General features: G+C 41.7%; 1 protein-coding gene across 1 annotated transcript; it reads left to right on the top strand.

The window, feature by feature from the left end:
* Nucleotides 1-242: 242 nt before the first annotated feature.
* mmp2 (matrix metallopeptidase 2) lies at nucleotides 243-16,264 on the top strand. Its single transcript, XM_084363397.1, has 13 exons — nucleotides 243-593; nucleotides 756-982; nucleotides 1,954-2,102; nucleotides 3,397-3,525; nucleotides 4,198-4,371; nucleotides 5,063-5,236; nucleotides 6,049-6,222; nucleotides 6,960-7,115; nucleotides 7,262-7,388; nucleotides 11,683-11,819; nucleotides 12,428-12,587; nucleotides 12,902-13,011; nucleotides 15,116-16,264. The coding sequence occupies exons 1-13, from the start codon at nucleotides 438-440 to the stop codon at nucleotides 15,217-15,219; spliced, it is 1,977 nt and encodes a 658-aa protein (XP_084219523.1). The 5' UTR covers nucleotides 243-437; the 3' UTR covers nucleotides 15,220-16,264.
* Nucleotides 16,265-17,066: the final 802 nt, after the last annotated feature.

Below are 17,066 nucleotides of genomic sequence, written 5' to 3'. Positions count from 1 at the left end.
CATTTAACCCACCTGCGCCACTGGATGGCATTAGATGAGTTTGTGAACAAGAGAAAGACAATAAAATGTGGCCACATCTGCAATTAGTTGTCATTGCTGGACAGTATAGCCTTTTTAATCCCGTCCTTCCCCTCTCAGTCATTCGAGGTTTGCGCAAAACCCAAACGTATGAGTAAGCAGGGAATTATTCCTGTCTGTGGGCTCCCCCGCTCCTATTTCCCAACCTGGAGACTGCGCAGAAAGCTGTCGGGGCGAAAAAGTGCATGTGCAAGCAGAACTGAGAAAGTTCATAGAGCCGAGGTGCAGGATGTCCCGTTAAGGAGGAAAAAAAAAAACCGTGCAGAGGCGCAGAGGCAACCCAAGCTGACGGGGTGGAAAGACTGCAGCGCAGAGCGAGCGACGTTAACCAAGGCTGAGATCCAGTAAAACAGGAGAAAATGGGCTTTCCGACGATATTTAGCTGTCGTCGGATTGTTCTCAAAGTGTTTTTGGTGCAGTTCATCGCCTTTCAAGCAACATATGCTGCCCCCTCGCCCATTATCAGGTTTCCTGGAGATGATACTACTCCCAAAACAGACAAAGAAGTTGCTCTGGTAAGTTTGTTTTTCATAAAAAAACTGTTTAAAAAGTGTCAGACAGCTGTTGAATAACAGTTTGTACTGCTGAAGTTATAAGAGCTGAACTGTTTGGGGAATATTTTGTACATTATTTATTTATTTACATATTTGTCTAATGTTCTTTGTTTCTTCCCTCAGCACTATCTGAATAAGTTTTATGGATGCCCACAAGACAGATGTAACCTTATGGTGCTCAAGGACACCCTGAAGAAAATGCAAAAGTTCTTCGCTCTGCAAGAAACTGGAGAGATTGATGCCAAAACTGTGGACATCATGAAAAAGCCCCGCTGTGGCGTCCCAGATGTGGCCAATTACAACTTCTTCCACAGGAAACCCATGTGGCAGAAGAAAGACATCACTTACAGGTCAGGGGATTTTTACATTACCTGCACAGTTTTTCTGAAGAAGCACTGGATTTTCCTGCACTTTGGGTGTTAATTTTGATCCTGCATGTGCTGTTTTTATGATGGGAGAGGGTCCCACTAATGCTTAGATGATGACATCATGGAAGTTTTAAGTACATGGCCTATAAGAAGGGAGATGACGTTACACCTTGGCCTGAAGTTTCTTTTAGATGCATGTACCACAAATGCTTGCCAGTCGCAGGAAGGTAAACTAACTTGACCAATAAAACCCTAAGTGTTGAGAAACACCATCGCCAATATGTCTGACTCACTCAATAACCCTACAATCTGCTAGTTTGGATGTAATTCCCAAAGCAGCGTCCGATGAGTACAAGTACAAAGCCAGAGTCTGTTTGCTTTGATAGATGGACCACAGCTTGGCCCTGCCTGACCCCCACCCTCTCCACCCTCCCTTCCCTCAGCCACCACCAGTCCACCCCACCCCCATCCAGACAGTCACTGTGCAGCTTGCATCTTGTGTCTTGCTAACACCAGCATTCCTACACAGTATGTGTCAGGTCTTTTGTTGTCGCTGCGTTTGAGGTTTACAACAATGTGGGATTGGTTTATTTATATCTGCGTTTTTTTGTGCGTGCCCTGATCGTTCCAGCCCGTCTGCCTACAGTGTGTTTTGTGAGGAAAGGCTGCGAGCCAAAGACAATAACAACGACGAGATCTTAGACTGTTTTTTAGGGGAGGGCTGCGTAGACAGGCATACAACAGGGTTTGTGGCTGAACAATGTTTCAGGAGCATTTTTCACCACATGATTCATAATCTGTTTGCTGGATTCTTTTCCACGACCTCAAGTAGAGGAAAGAGAACTCGTGATAATTCTGCTCACACGCACCTTTTGTTTTTAAGACATTTCTTGCTTTTATTTTCCGTCTTCGTCTCGTTATAGAATGAAACTGACTCTTTGTTAACTCTACAGAATCCTCGGCTACACGCCCGACCTGGATGAGGAAGTCATCAATGATGCTTTCTTCAGAGCCTTCAAAGTATGGAGTGACGTTACTCCGCTGTCCTTCACCCGCCTCATGGACGGAGAGGCCGACATCATGATTAATTTTGGCCGCAATGGTAATACTTGTATAAAGAGTCATAGACAATTGTATTTATAAGTTACTGTACTAAAAGGAGACCCGTTATGTGTTTTCAGTTTTTCCTTTCCATCGGTGTGTTGTATAGGTTCCTGTGTGCATGCAAAAGTTAAAGAGCCCAAAGTCCCTACAAATGGGAGCTCCTTTCTCCCACAGAAAAAACTGCTCCTGAAGTACCTGAAACACCTCGTCAGTCAGTGTTACATGTTACTTATTTGCATGATTTATGCCCATAGTCAGCACAAAAAGTGAAGCTTACTGGAAGCTGAAAACACGACAGAGCCAACCAGAGACATGGTGACCGCTCACCATGGCTCTGCGGGCTCAGGCGTGTGTGAACTGACCAATCAGAGCAGACCGGGTCTTCAGGGTATAACAGAGCCTCTCAGACAGAGGGGGGGGAAGTGTAGTCGGTTGAACTATTGACAGTTTATCTCTGTATTGTTGGTCAGTATTGATGAGCAGGTGGCACTGTTGTTTCAGGGCCCTGACACCACTTGGATTCACATCATTTATATTTGCAACTCAAATTCCAATAACGAAATCAGGTTTCTTTCACAATAAGATGTCCTCACGTGCCCTCAAAGAACCCTGCTGTAGCAGTCACATTTGTCTTCTTTGTCTCAATTCTGGGATATGAGAAACAGAAGAGTATGCTGATACACTTAATGGGGCACAGAAATGTTGTTTCGGGTTAGAATTCAAATATTTTCCCCAGAAAGACTATTTGAGCACTCTAATAACAAAGTAATGATTACGCGAAGTCGCCTTCCACTTCAGAAAGGATAAACAGAAACCCAAGTCAGGAAAAGAGTTGAGCAGAAGGTCACGGCCTTGTTGAGTAATGGTGAAGGAGCAATAACCAACATGTTATTACAGTGACTCCACACCACCGGGCTAACCTACATTTAAGGAACACTTTATACAATAATGGGAAGTGTGGTCTTCACATGGGTCATTCCAACGAAAACAACCGTTTGATATTCGCTCACAGTGTCATAACATCAGTCTGTCTAGCCACAGCTGACCCTGTCGAGCAGGAATCTGATAATTATAGCGGAACACAAACAGAAGCAGCCACTTCAGAGCATGTGAGGCTGTTGTTTCAGAGACCAAAATAGCGAGAAATATTTAATACAGGCACAAATACACACCGTTTACTGGCTGGCTGATATATGGAGCTTCACTGCTGAACCAGTTGTGCCTGTTTGTAAAAAGAAAATGACCTCGGATTTTTGTCTTGGAGTGTTAACACTGAATGATGTCATCAACAGAGCACGGAGATGGTTACCCCTTCGACGGGAAAGATGGCCTCTTGGCTCATGCATTTGCTCCAGGGCCAGGGATTGGAGGAGACTCCCACTTCGATGATGATGAGCAGTGGACGCTGGGAGACGGCCAAGGTAACGGAGAAACACTTCAAGTGCATTCAAGTGTAGGAACGGATTCATGCAGGAACAGAATATAACTTATATATTTTATATTATATATATATATATATTTATAATAATTTGTCGAAAGATGCATGATATGCATACTCAGACTTTTATTCAAAACAAATTAAAAGTACCACTTGACGGAATTCGATTAACGATTGTGAGATGACAGGGCCGTAACCCAAATCTTGATTTGACTTTCAAATACTTTGTTTTGATTTTTTTAACTTTGTCTGAACTTTCTGGCACTTGATATGACAAACCTCAGCCATCTGGAAGCCAAATAGAAAAAAAAAAAAAACCTCTATTGCATGCATTTATTTGCACGCCCTGACCCAGATAGTTTTGTGTGTTTCCCCATTTTTCATATCCTCTTTCTCTGATTTCATCATCTGTGCAGAAATAATCTATAAACTCTGTCTCAGAGCACTTCGGTGCACTTATGTGCTTTTGCAAGATTTATTTCATTTATTAGATTGAAAACACCTTAATCCTGAATTTGTGAGTTTATCATATTGAATATCACGTCGCCTTTACATTGATTTGGAAAAATAACTGACACTTAAAAGGTTTACAGTAAAAAAAAGTTCCAGCTAAAATGTGGAAAAATGTCAATATGAGCTTTAATCTTTTTAACAGTGGTGAAGGTGAAGTTTGGCAACGCTGATGGAGAGTTCTGTAAATTCCCCTTCCTGTTCATGGGCACCGAGTACAACAGCTGTACATCTCAGGGCCGTGACGACGGCTTCCTGTGGTGCTCCACCACGTACAACTTCGACGACGACGGCAAATATGGCTTCTGTCCCCATGAATGTAAGTTTATCCCGCGGTTCTCTCTTCCTTTTTGACGTAACAACACGCTCTTGTGTCCGTATATTTAATGCCGAGGCCCCATTTGACCTCAGCAGCACTGGTGCCGTGCCCTACTTGCATCTTACTGGACTGAAATTAAAGCAGTGTTTCCTATACTGGCAAAGTAATTCTTCATATCAGATTCTTGCTATATTCAAAGCTTTTCTGCTGATTTTGGACAGAGAGAAAGTAGGTTGAACAGTATGCCAGGAAAGTGTTGTCTTTTTTTTTGTTTGGAGTGGATCGTGGAATATTTCTTTTCCAAGTCACTGCCCCACTTTAGAACACTGGGCTTTGTTAAACATTTTGTTTATCTGTGTTGTGCTGCTGTCCATGGTACTAACATGATCACATGTCTATTGATGCTCAGCGCCAAAGTACACATGTACTGACTTGTTTTATATGATGAGAACACGAGTTTGTGCTGGTGCCGTCTGTTCTGTTAAGCTATTGTACTGATGTAAAAAGAAGGAAAAAAAAATCATTCCATTTATTTTCCTAACTCATATTTCTCTTCTTCTCTGAGCCCCTTGCTCTTACATCATCCCTCAGGGGTCAAGGGGTCTGAGACACTTGCGTGAAAACATGCTGTGTAAAATGTTTATACTTTCTCTGTAACACTTCTTTGTATTTTATAATATTTGTTTTACAGTACTCTTCACCCTGGGCGGCAACGCAGAGGGCGCTGCCTGTAAATTCCCCTTCAACTTTCAGGGAGAGAAGTATGACAGCTGCACCACTTCAGGCAGGGATGACGGTTACCGCTGGTGTGCCACCACTGAGGACTATGACCGCGACAAAACCTTCGGGTTCTGCCCTGAAACTGGTAGGTGGTGACATCTACAGCCTGTTATGCATATGAGTTATCACCGAATAGTTTGAAAAATGGATTCTTCCTGTTCTTTAGTGCAGACAACCTCAGATGTGCATACTGTTATTTACATTGTCCTCTGTTTATGTGGGTTAAGTGCTTGCTTTCGACGCATACAGTGCATTTTACTGGCTGTGTTTATTTGGATGTGCAGTGTATGGTGCCCTGCTGGGTGCTGGTCTGCAGGAATGCTCCAGCTGGGGTTTTCAGTCTTGCTCGTGGTCTGCTGAGTGGCTGTGAAAGTATTTTAATGTGCAGTGGCAGGGCTTATTTTCCATTCTGTCAGTGGGACTGGTTTTAAGGTCGAGGCAGTGTAGTAGGGAGGGAGACAGACGTACAGTGAGATGGACAGAGAGAGGTACGACTTTCATCTGGTTCTAATTGATGAGGAATGAAGCTTCGTTGTTTAGCCTCGTGTGATAGCTTTTGCTGAAAAGGAAATTATATACTTTTTTGCACAAACAGCACAAAAAGCAGTCTTGCCAGATTGAAAAATTATCTGTCTTTGAAAGAAAATCAAAGTGGGCGGGTGCTTTTTGGTTTTGTGCCCAGTGGATTAGTTATTGATGTCATGTGTGTTGTGCCAATGCTTTCATGATGCTGTTTCAACATCATCTGCGCTCTCTTCACAACATAATACAAACCAAACTGTTCTGAAGAAAATATTCTTGGCGTATGAATGAGTTCATCAGACAGTGAAGGGAACTAAGTTCCCGGCACATTTCACTTTCGTTTACATCAGTTTTACCGTTTGTTGCCTCCTGCAGCCATGTCAACAGTGGGAGGAAACGCAGAGGGAAGCCCCTGTGTCTTCCCCTTCACCTTCTTGGGAGACACTTATGAGTCCTGCACCTCATCAGGACGCAGCGATGGCAAGATGTGGTGCGCCGCCAGCAAGAGCTACGACGATGACCGCAAATGGGGTTTCTGTCCTGACCAAGGTATGAATACTGTTTGTGGGTTTTTCTTGCTGTAGGTCTGGCGAGTGGATTTGCCACAAAAGACAGAATAATGAGCGCCAGATAGTTTAGACAATTACAGAAAAACTATGCATTAGTCATTTGTTACCCTTGAGACACATGCAGCGACTCCACTGGTTTCATAAAGAAGACAAATTGTATGTAAGCTTATGAGGAAATGGCCTTACCTTTCACTTGATTTATTATCTAAGTAAACGGTTTCCTTATGATTTTATGGTTTCAATTCATAATTTCAAGTCTTCTTTAACACATCATAATGTTCGTTCTGTAAATTGTGGTCCCATTTAGAGTGAAATAGACAAATAAAGCCGAGTATGCTTTAGGGCGTGGCTTCGCTTGCTAGCGTTGCTATCAGTCAGGATTCAGGCGTAACAATGCGTACGCTCCTCAGCTTCACACTCTCGACTACATATGGCCACTTCTTTCTCCAAAAAAACAAGATGGCTATGGAAATGGCAAACCAATGGGTGACATCAAGGTAGGTTTAGTCGCCCTTACTTCAGGTACATTCCCAATAAACAGAAAGATAAAGCTTTACGTCAGGTTTAGGTTGTCAGTCTGAATTGTCCAGACTCCAAAAGTACCAACTGACTTATCCATATCATCCAATACCCATTTTCTTCTGTAAAGTATCTGTGTTTTATAAAGAGGTATTCACTGTTCTAAGTGAAGTTTCCCGATTGTGTTGTGTGTTTCAGGCTACAGTTTGTTCCTGGTGGCAGCCCATGAGTTTGGTCATGCCCTTGGCCTGGAGCACTCTCAGGACCCCGGAGCGTTGATGGCCCCCATTTACACTTACACCAAAGACTTCAGACTTTCTCACGATGACATCAAAGGCATCCAGGAGCTCTACGGTGAGATGAAATGTCACATTTGGCTAGTTTCCTCGACAGGGATTAAGCTGAATACCAGAACAAAAGCAATGTTTTTCTCACTCGATGTCAGGAAAGATGAATGTACTGTGAGTGTGTAAATATTCTGGTAATTCTCTTATAAACAGGTGCCTCGACAGACAAGCCTTTCACTCCAACCCAGGGCCCGGTCACTCCAATGGACATATGTAAAGAGCCAGTTATCTTTGATGCTGTAGCGCAGATCAGAGGAGAGACCTTCTTCTTCAAGGACAGGTAATCGAATCAAACAAAAAGCCCTAATGTTTTGAGCTCAATTACATATATATGCCATATTAAAACATGAGGTACAATGGGGTCAATCAATCCATCCACAGTCCATGTTGTTTGGATCTGCGAGCTACAGTGTTTTCATTAGCTCTCTGAGTCACAAAGGCAATGTTAAGTCCAAGTTTGATTCTCTTGAAACTTGCAAGCACTGCCAAAGTCTGGTTAAATTTCCTGTCCGTGATCTCCAGGAAGAACGTCAAAAGGAGAACCCGATAGCCCACTTCTGATTTTATGAATCATGCGAGTGAAATAAGGCAGCGTACACAAACCGGATTTCATAATCATTTCCCTGTAAACCATCAGCAGCTACACGTGAGGCTTCTTGTTAATTAACTTTTCCCATATTGTAATTTTGTGCCACTTGAACATCATGGTTTAGATAATTGTTTTTGTGATGCGACAATTAGTGAGAGGGGAAAAACAAACTAGTCCTCTACTCATGCAGTGACAACCAAAACAGTCATCAGTCCTAAACACAGTCCTCTCTTTCACCGGCGCCAGTGAATCCAAAGTCTTCTAAGCTGACTGTGTCTACTGGCTGACCCTGTGGAGAAGAGGAGTTTCATCAAGCGCTGCGGTTTTGTCAACAGTCTTTGTGACTCAGTGTGTTTTACCGTAGGGAGGTGAATGTTTTCATCACAACAGCTGAAGTCGGTTATAGAAAAATTCTCCTGAGGGTCACTTTGAACTGAAGCAATAACGTGGTAGAAAAGGAACTGAAAAAGACAAATAGCATCCGTGCAAGTTATGATGTATTAACGTTTCTAGCTGTGCAGAAACACAGACTCCTTGCAATTTGAAGGCTAACAGAGCTGTATATCTGTCATGGCCATTTTGGAAATGTGTCCAAAGCAAACAGACCAGCATACCTCCGTACCGAAGAGTGTAGTCTTTCAGTTAGCCTGGTTTCCTCTAGGAGAACCTTGAGTTAGAAACTGGGAGAAACAAGCCACAAGCCTGCTTTTTACCTTGCTGTGGCCCACTCTTTTGCAGTGCACGCCAAACATTGGCCCATTTTTTGGAAATCAAGCTGGGCTGAAAATCACAAGACACTTCAGATAATGCACTAGTAGCCAAAAATTCAGACTGATGAAGTATCAAACCAACAGATGAGTGTACCTGATAGTCATCTGAACTGTTTATTTTTGAGTAAGTGCATATAATGACCCAGGATTGCTGTCCTATGATCATTAATTGTAACACACATATGCCAAAATGTCATTTAGGGGGTTGTGGGGTAGCTATAATCTACGTTATATTCCTTTTATTCTCTTCGAGTCAGGGGGCGACACCAATCTTTTGGCATTTGCAGCCTGGCCGATTTCAACCGATGTTAAACTATCTTAATCTGGAGCAATAGTTTTCAGCGGGTGAGGAAAGGCGCACTGGTCTGCATATACAGTAGCAGAAACATGCATATAGACTTATTTAAGAGCTTCTTGACATTGAAAGGCTATTTTGCTCCATGTTTGGCAGCTCACTGGGTTTTTGGCTCTCTTGTGTAATCATCCCGAGGCTTTGTGTAATACTTTCATGCAGCAAGTTTTGATTTGATATTCCTTAAAGTTAAGTTTCTATGTGAAAAGAAAAAAGGCTGAGACGAGACTGATGTGAAGGCAAGGGAGAGAAATTGAGGACAGAGTAATCTCAAGGAGGTGAATGTACAGTATAGTAGATCTCTCTGAAGTCTGAGATTAGTAAAGTTTCGGTAAGGGCAGAGGCTTAATGAGCTGCCTCAAGACCGTGACAGGTTTGTAAGCTGTAGAGCTCCGGTGCAAGCCAAGTTCAGCTTCAGAGAAAACGTGTTGCCCCTCTAGGTTCCAGGGCTAATGCTCACTTGACTCCCCCGTTGTAAAAGTAGGATCCCCCCCCTTCTCTCTCCTGCCTCAGCATATTTGTGATGTAGGACAAATCTTGACATGATACAGTGAGTCATGCACGTAGCACTCCCTGAGCTCAGCATAAAACTGTGTCTTTGTCTGTCTGGAGGATTAAGGAGAAGGTAATTATAAAGTATGTCTCATAGATACAGTTTGGTCAACCTACAGACTAGGCCTTTTTAAAGTAACCTGTGTTCTTGTGTAGATGCATGTGATACAGAGGCTGTTTGCAATATAAAATATATTAACTTGTAATCCTTAAGATTTCAATCCTGGTGGATTTGATAAAGGAACAGTAGTTTCCATGGTAGCAGCAAGTGTACTTACATACCACAGCAAGGTAGGGCTGTTGGAACAAATTCAAATAGTGGAGAAATAAATACTAATCAAATGCTGCAATTACAATTCCAATGTGTGGTTTTTTTTTATTGATATGTTGGCGATGATGAGTAATGGCCATGAATCTACAATGGTAACCCCGCTCTGCCCTCGGCCCCGTGTCCCTGCTTGCGTGCTGACAAGCGGCGGGATGAAAGCGCTTGTGCTGTGAGACAACAAAGCCCCGAACGTTGGTTTTGATTGACATTTAGCTAGGTAGCTAACTTTACGCTAAGTGTGTAGATTGAGCTAACGACAAGCTTACGACGCCAAGGGTGATAAAACTACAGCATTCAGTATCCTGCCGATCTCCCATAAATGGACTTTTCTGTCTCCGTTATGATGTTTCTGCCCTGAAAACACGTGAAAACAAGATGCTTTCTATGTCACATCTGATGAACAGGAAAGTTTTCCGAATCACAACCTCACGTTCAATGTGCTAACCTCTTAGCATTAACCTCTAACGTCACAATATCAGAAGTGATGCCTCCCTCCTACTCATCACAGTGCTTACCAGTGTCTAGCTTAAAACAACATTATGTAGAAATTGGCATTTTGTGCAATTTGGCGCCACGCCAGTTGTTATTTTAAGGTCTAAAAAAAGTGACATAATGTTGCTTTAATAATTACTACTTGCAAGGAAACTTATGTGTGTTAATGCCCTCTAATAGACAGAATATCTAACAACCACATGCCGATAGTGGTTTCCTGTGGCTGCGTCACAATAAAAGACACCATTGTGAACACTTTTAATGTGAAGTAGCAGCAGTAGGAAATGGTTTATTTGCATTAGCAGTAACTTATTACAGCTCTGACAGTGTGAAGACAGTGAACAGTAAGGATATAATTGTGATGGATGACATGCATGGCTTTCCCTGTACACACCTCGTGCCACGTAGGCAACTGCGCTGTCACTAAAAACTACCATATAGAAAGGTAATTACTCAATGGAAACAAAGTAAATGGATATTGCAGAAAAAAATACTGACCATACAATAATTCTTAAGAATTTAAACCTCACAGAAAGCTAGTTTATAAGCCTTTTTACTTGACAGCAGCAAGATGGATACGATTTGTCATTCGATTTTTCAACTTTTGTTTTTGACCGTTTACAACAAATCACTTCTTTACATTCCAGCTTAAAACTTGTTTGAGATACAAAATACATTAAAACGGACAGCATGCCTGCTGATATTTTCGTCAGAGCGACATTATTGTCGCATCGTGATGCATTACAGACCTCAAACATCACCCTGCATTACCACACAGTTTTGACAGTACTTGGACAGCAACAAATGCAGGATTAAACCGATTACCTCCTTGAAGGTTTGAAGTCTCATAAATGGTCTGGACAAATCTTTATGTCCTGTCCACTTATGCGACCGCTTTGTCAGATAATTTATTTATTTTTGGTTCTAAATTAAATAGAGACAGGAAGGAAAGACAGAAGAGCCCTCTGGATACTGTTGGTGTTGATCCACAAGAACACTGCTAAAATAATGCAATTTAGATGACTACTTCAGATTAAGATATGCCTCTTCCTTAATGCTGACAAATGTATACAACACTGTGGATATGTATATATGTTGGTAAAGTTTTATTCTATTCCTCACTTTGTCATTACTGCAACTATTTTTTTCAATCGCAGATCGTTTTCTTGTCAAGAAATAGGTCAGTGGAAAAGAGTTTGGGAAGCTGCCGTTGTTGTGCAGCTGTGTATTGGAAATCCGGGCAAGATAGGTCTTGTTCCGCTGGCGTCGGCAGCCTTAGTCCTAACGAGAACCAGATGCTCATGAATCAGGCCATTGTGGCTGGCTCGGCCAGTGAAGCACTTGCACTAAAACCTCCTCTTACACACAGACGCACACAGACACACACTTCCCCCCACCTCCTCATCACCCCCTGTGCCCCCTTTCACTCTCATTTCATCCCCAGCTCATCAACCCTTATGATCGCTCACCCACTCACTGTCTTTGTGCCAGGTTCCTGTTCAGGTCAGTCAACTTCAGAAGCAAGCCCAACGGCCCCATGCTGGTGGCCACCTACTGGCCGGACCTGCCCTCCAAGATTGACGCTGCCTATGAAGACCCAGTGGAGGAGAAAACGGTGTTCTTCGCAGGTATGCTGGAGAAAACAAAAAACTGGGAGGAAATAGCAGATATAGAGCTCGCCGAATATCTTTTTAAATGACCCGTGCACCCTGTTCACATCCTCCCTGTACTTCTCTGGTGATCAGACAAACAGACAGTTCCACTTCCATGAGTAATGAAGAGGTGTCTTCGCTCTGCCTTTCTCTTAACGGTCAGCCGTTTCTACGAACTGAAACATTAGGAGAAGCAGGAATGTTGGCTGAGCGCTCTTGTGTGCAGTGTGCACTCTTGGGAAACTTGAGATATTCCACCATAGTTATTAGTGGTTTATGAAACATTTTTTGCATTTTACTTATATGACAGCCTTCCTGAATACTGATGAAATTTACATAATATATTTGTCAGCCTTGAAGACATTAACAGCAGAGCTGGTTTGGCTATGGGGGAGACTTGCTACCCTGAATGATTAAGCAATGATCTCATATGATATTTGGTCAACAGATTTTCAGGAATATTGGCTAACACCTCGGTCAGACAGTTCAGTGTTGAAATAATGCCCTTTCATCAATCAAATATATGTCATAATTGTTATATTCACTATGATTCTACTTTTTTTTTACTTCCTCTTTCCTCCCAGGCAACGAGATGTGGGTCTACAAAGCAGATGCGTTGGAGAGAGGCTATCCCAAGAGGCTCTCCAGCCTTGAACTCCCCACTGACCTGCAGAAAATCGACGCCGTCTTCAACTTTAGGAAGAACAGGAAGACTTACCTGTTTGCTGATGACAAATTTTGGAGGTGAGGAGGGTTGCTTGGAACCATTTGCAAACCTTAAACCCTTGTCTGATGCAGCCTATCTTGTTTTGTTGATGCCATCAGTTCCTTCAGGCAGCACTTGGCTCCGTCTGGATCTAGTTAGAGTTTGGTGTGACCTAATCTGCACTGTAAACCACAACAGGCCTGTTAGCCCTTGCACAACATGGGAATTTATAGTGTTGACAACTGTTTAATCACCATGGAAAAGTATGAGTGGTGTGTGTGTGTGGGTGTGGGAGGGAATTGTTTCGTACTTATTAAAGGATTATACAAATGCACTTTCACTATGTTTACAGATACGATGAAGAGAGTAAGAGAATGGACCCTGGCTTCCCCAAACTCATTGCTGATTCTTGGAATGGCATCCCAGACGGCATCGATGCTGCCTTCAGTCTGAACAACATTGGTAAAAAGAAAAATCTTTCTTTTCTTTTAAATGATGAATCCAGATGCTGATGTGATTTGAAGAGCACACGCTATGAATGCATGGACTAAACCTGAAAATGAAAGGACCATAACAGAGGTTTTGCAGCATGCTCCTTTGCTACAAATCATGCAAAATTACACATACTTACTTTCCAAGCCAAGTCATTACAGCATGACAGAAGACAGCAGTGCTCAAGGCTCGCTGTGGCTGTACTTAGACAAAGTGGTGGTTTAAGCTACATGCTAACCTGCTCGCAATGACAATGCTAATATGTTACTGTAGGCCTATAGGCCTTGCAGGTATAAACACATGTATTCATACAGGAACTCTAGTTGATGTCTGACATGGTTTTTGCAGAACAAAATATAATCACCACATTGCAATCTCTATATGAATATACAAATATTGTCATTCAGTGTCATGAAATAAAGACAGCGTTGATTGGATGAAAAATAAACATACGCTCCCAAGTGCAGGATGAGTCATCAACATTTTTAATGATTTTACAGGAAGTAACAAACTCTAAAATAGTATTAAAAAAGCCTTCAATGTTTTTTGTTTTTTGCCAGTGATGGGCCTGATACTGGCATATAGTATACTTCATGAGAACTTCAACCATTAACACCATCTTAATTTAGCATATTAGCATGCTATCATTCATTAGCACAACAACAAAAAAACTAGATCTGAGGATGACGGGAATAAGTTTTGCAAGCCCGTACCAAAATATTGGACAAATTAAAACATCTCATTCAGGACACTTGAATCAATGTCAAAGGGACAAAAAAACAAATTTCATGGCAATCCATCCAAAGGTGGTTGTGACATTTCATTCTAAGATATTAACATGAACATCATGGTGGCTCTGATATAATAGTCAGGGAACGATCAAAGTAATTGGTCTTTATCATCTGGGGACCATGAATGTTTCTACAACAATTCATGGAAATCAAACTAATAGTTAGGAATACAGATTAGATTGGAGAGATAGTGAGATATTTAAGTCAGGACCAAATGGTAGTCCCACTGATAAACAGACAGACAGTATTTATCCCAGACCAGTGTGGCTAGCATGGCTAAAACTTAACCAGTGACCACATAGATTTTTGACAATATTAATACTATAAACATGAAATAATCTTTTACAAAATGAAATAATTGCAATCAGTCTCTGAAGGAGGATACAAGAATGTGAGGATAAACCAGGAATAATTACTGTATTGGTTTAAAATTGAAGAATAGAGACAAAATAGCAGGATGTATCCTGGGCCTGCAACCTTGTTTGAATCTTTAAGGAGACTTCAGGGAAAGAAGGATTTTGTGGCGGCTGTGCTGCTTCGATTACAGCTGGATCAGAGCTGGTGCTCTGTGGTAGTTCACTGTCTTCAGACTGCCATTCCTTCTGGTCACAATGAAAGCAAATCCAGTCAGCTCTATCAGTGAGTCTGGCACCGTGCCCCTACTAATAAAAACTTCTCATAATCCACAGCCCAACAGACAATGACACCCTTCAGCGTCATATCCCAGAAATGAACATTTTAGGGGAACTGACTGTTAAAAAGAAAATGATGAAGAAAAAAAAATAGGGGGGAGGAGGTCTGAAGTTAGGGAGTCATCTGCGGTCTGATGTTCACAGAAGACAGAGGGAGAGCGGTTCTTTTATATATCTACCGCTTGATGGCTCGTGTTAGCTTTACTCGTTTGTGAGCAAAAAATACTTGTCGGTGAATTTTCGTCATGACACCACCAGTAAACATCCGCTGAAACCGTCCCTCTCTTCATGTATCTTTGAGGTTAGAGGTTGGGATGCAAATAATTTTTGTGCATGGCAAGCAACCAGGGATTTTTCCATTACCGCTCTCCTAACTTACACACATTACTGTAAGCATCACATAGCCCCTTCCCCACACAGTGAACAAACACATTTATATAAAGCAAAGTCTGTGCCGCTCTACAGAGGTGCCTCTGTATGCTCGCTGATCAGCATGATTCAGAGAGAGAGGCGGGACATCAGCTTCAGCTGCGCCCGGTTGAACATTTAAATCCACATCGTTACAGCAAACATTGTGCTTGTCTTTCACAGATTACAGCTACTTCTTCAAAGGTGACCACTATTTCAAACTGGAGGACAGCAGCTTGAAGATCGTCAAGTTGGGTGAAATCACAAAGGACTGGCTCGGCTGTTGAGCATTTTCCCCAAAATGTCTCTTAATTCCTCCAATGACATCTGGCCTCGTGAGGACATTGCCGTAGTATCGCACACAAATTGCGGTCGCCGCAGTGCACACTGTTCTAAGTTTTTATCCTGGTAACTCTGCACGTTTCTGTGGGAGACGTGTTCCTTCCAGCCCGTATAACCAGCCTCCAGCTTTGTAGAAAGGCACCTCGGGACCTTATACACAGGCTGACATAGGCGACTGGATATTTGCTATATTACTGTGTGATAATGACGTTTCATTTTTTTTATGCTGATGCAGATTTATTACCATTTGTACCCCCTTTTTTTAATTGTTTTATAATTTTTTTTGTTTGTTTTTTTAAAAAAGAAACTCAGACATCAGGTATGTCCACACTGCATTGAACGCAGTGCTATACTGTGCTGTGAGATATTGCCGTTTTATGCAAATTTAATTCTGAAAAGCTGTTTTTAGACCATATGAGGAATTCATGTTGGCTTAGAATCACTTCTATGTCCAGTGTGCTTAGTGCATTTTTATAAATGTCTCACTTTTGATTTAATTTTCTCATTGTTGTGCACTACATTTGAAAAAATGAATTTTGCACAATGTGTTTGACCGAAAATGGTGCTTTAGAGATTGCTTTTTGCATATAGTCCTATACGTATATATACATTTCTATATTATCCTCTGGATGTCAGAAAGTAGTATTCGCAGGCACACATTATTCTTCATTTGGTTAGCACTTTGTATAGGACTATACATGGGAACTGCTCAGTATGGAGACCAAATTCTTCTCCGTGGCGACTCCATGTTGCATTTCCCTTCATTAATGGTACAGAAAGATTAAAAGGCACAGGTTGCCTCCAGAGGCTGTATTGGTTTGCTGCATGATGGAATCATGGCAAGAGTACCGCAGTAGTATTGTTTAATAATCTTTTTTTTTATAGTCTTGTTTCTCTCTTGGGTTTTTTTAACAATACAGTCATTGTGTTTTGTGTTGTTTTTAATGCTTGTGCACTTTGTTACTGTCATCAATAAAGATGTTCAATATATTGCGGATCAGTGATACGTACTTTCAAACAGCACTCAGTTGTGCGATTAATACACAACAATCACGGGCCAATCAACAATTGTGCTTGTAAACGGTCGTGGAAGAGGCTTTCACATCGTTTACTTGAATAGAAGTAATAAAACCACAATGTAAAATACTCAAAGTACATACTGTGAGATTGATCAGCACAATTCTATGTATCGAAAAGTAAAAAAAATACTTGTAATGCAGGTAGAGTGGCCCCTAGTGTTTAGATTTGTACACATTATACGTCTATGTGTAAGGATGATTGTGATGTTATAGCAGTGGTGGAGCAAGTTTTAACTCCTTTATACACTGTGAGCTAGTTCACAACTGCATTATATTTTATGAGCACATGTTTTTATGAAAAATCTGGTTGTAGTGAAGCTGTAAACTGCATGTAATGGAGTAAAAACTACAGTAGTGAATCCAGAGGTGTGAAGTAGCATGAAATGCAAATACTACACTTCAGTAAATATTGACTTTCCACTGCTGAAAAAAAAAAAAAAAAAAAAAAGGGGGGACAGGAGTTTGTTTTTTAAGAGCTGGATTAAATGAGAATTTGTTGTGAAACTGCGCCATCTAGTGGACATTCATGACAGCTCGCAAATGTAGGCCAATGTATAAACACGGTATTATGGCATACATTCATAACACGCTGCACGGTCGCTTCTCGTGCATTATCTCCAGTATCTGTGGTCTCATGTCCTGCACAGATTTGCATGTCTGAAATCAAACCCCCCGTCAGCATTTGCACAGATGCAATGCGCACTGACAGCTCC

Source organism: Pagrus pagrus (assembly GCF_965226575.1).
Source record: "Pagrus pagrus genome assembly, chromosome: 1".
NCBI classification, from domain to species: Eukaryota; Metazoa; Chordata; class Actinopteri; order Spariformes; family Sparidae; genus Pagrus; species Pagrus pagrus.
This window is presented reverse-complemented; position numbering and strand designations above follow the sequence as displayed.

Bases quoted from the DNA above. Each gene is read 5' to 3' on its own strand.
- mmp2 (XM_084363397.1), top strand. From the start codon at position 438: ATGGGCTTTCCGACGATATTTAGCTGTCGTCGGATTGTTCTCAAAGTG. The intron at 6,223-6,959 runs GTATGAATACTG...TGTGTGTTTCAG, and splicing joins GGGTTTCTGTCCTGACCAAG to GCTACAGTTTGTTCCTGGTG. The intron at 12,588-12,901 runs GTGAGGAGGGTT...CTATGTTTACAG, and splicing joins GCTGATGACAAATTTTGGAG to ATACGATGAAGAGAGTAAGA.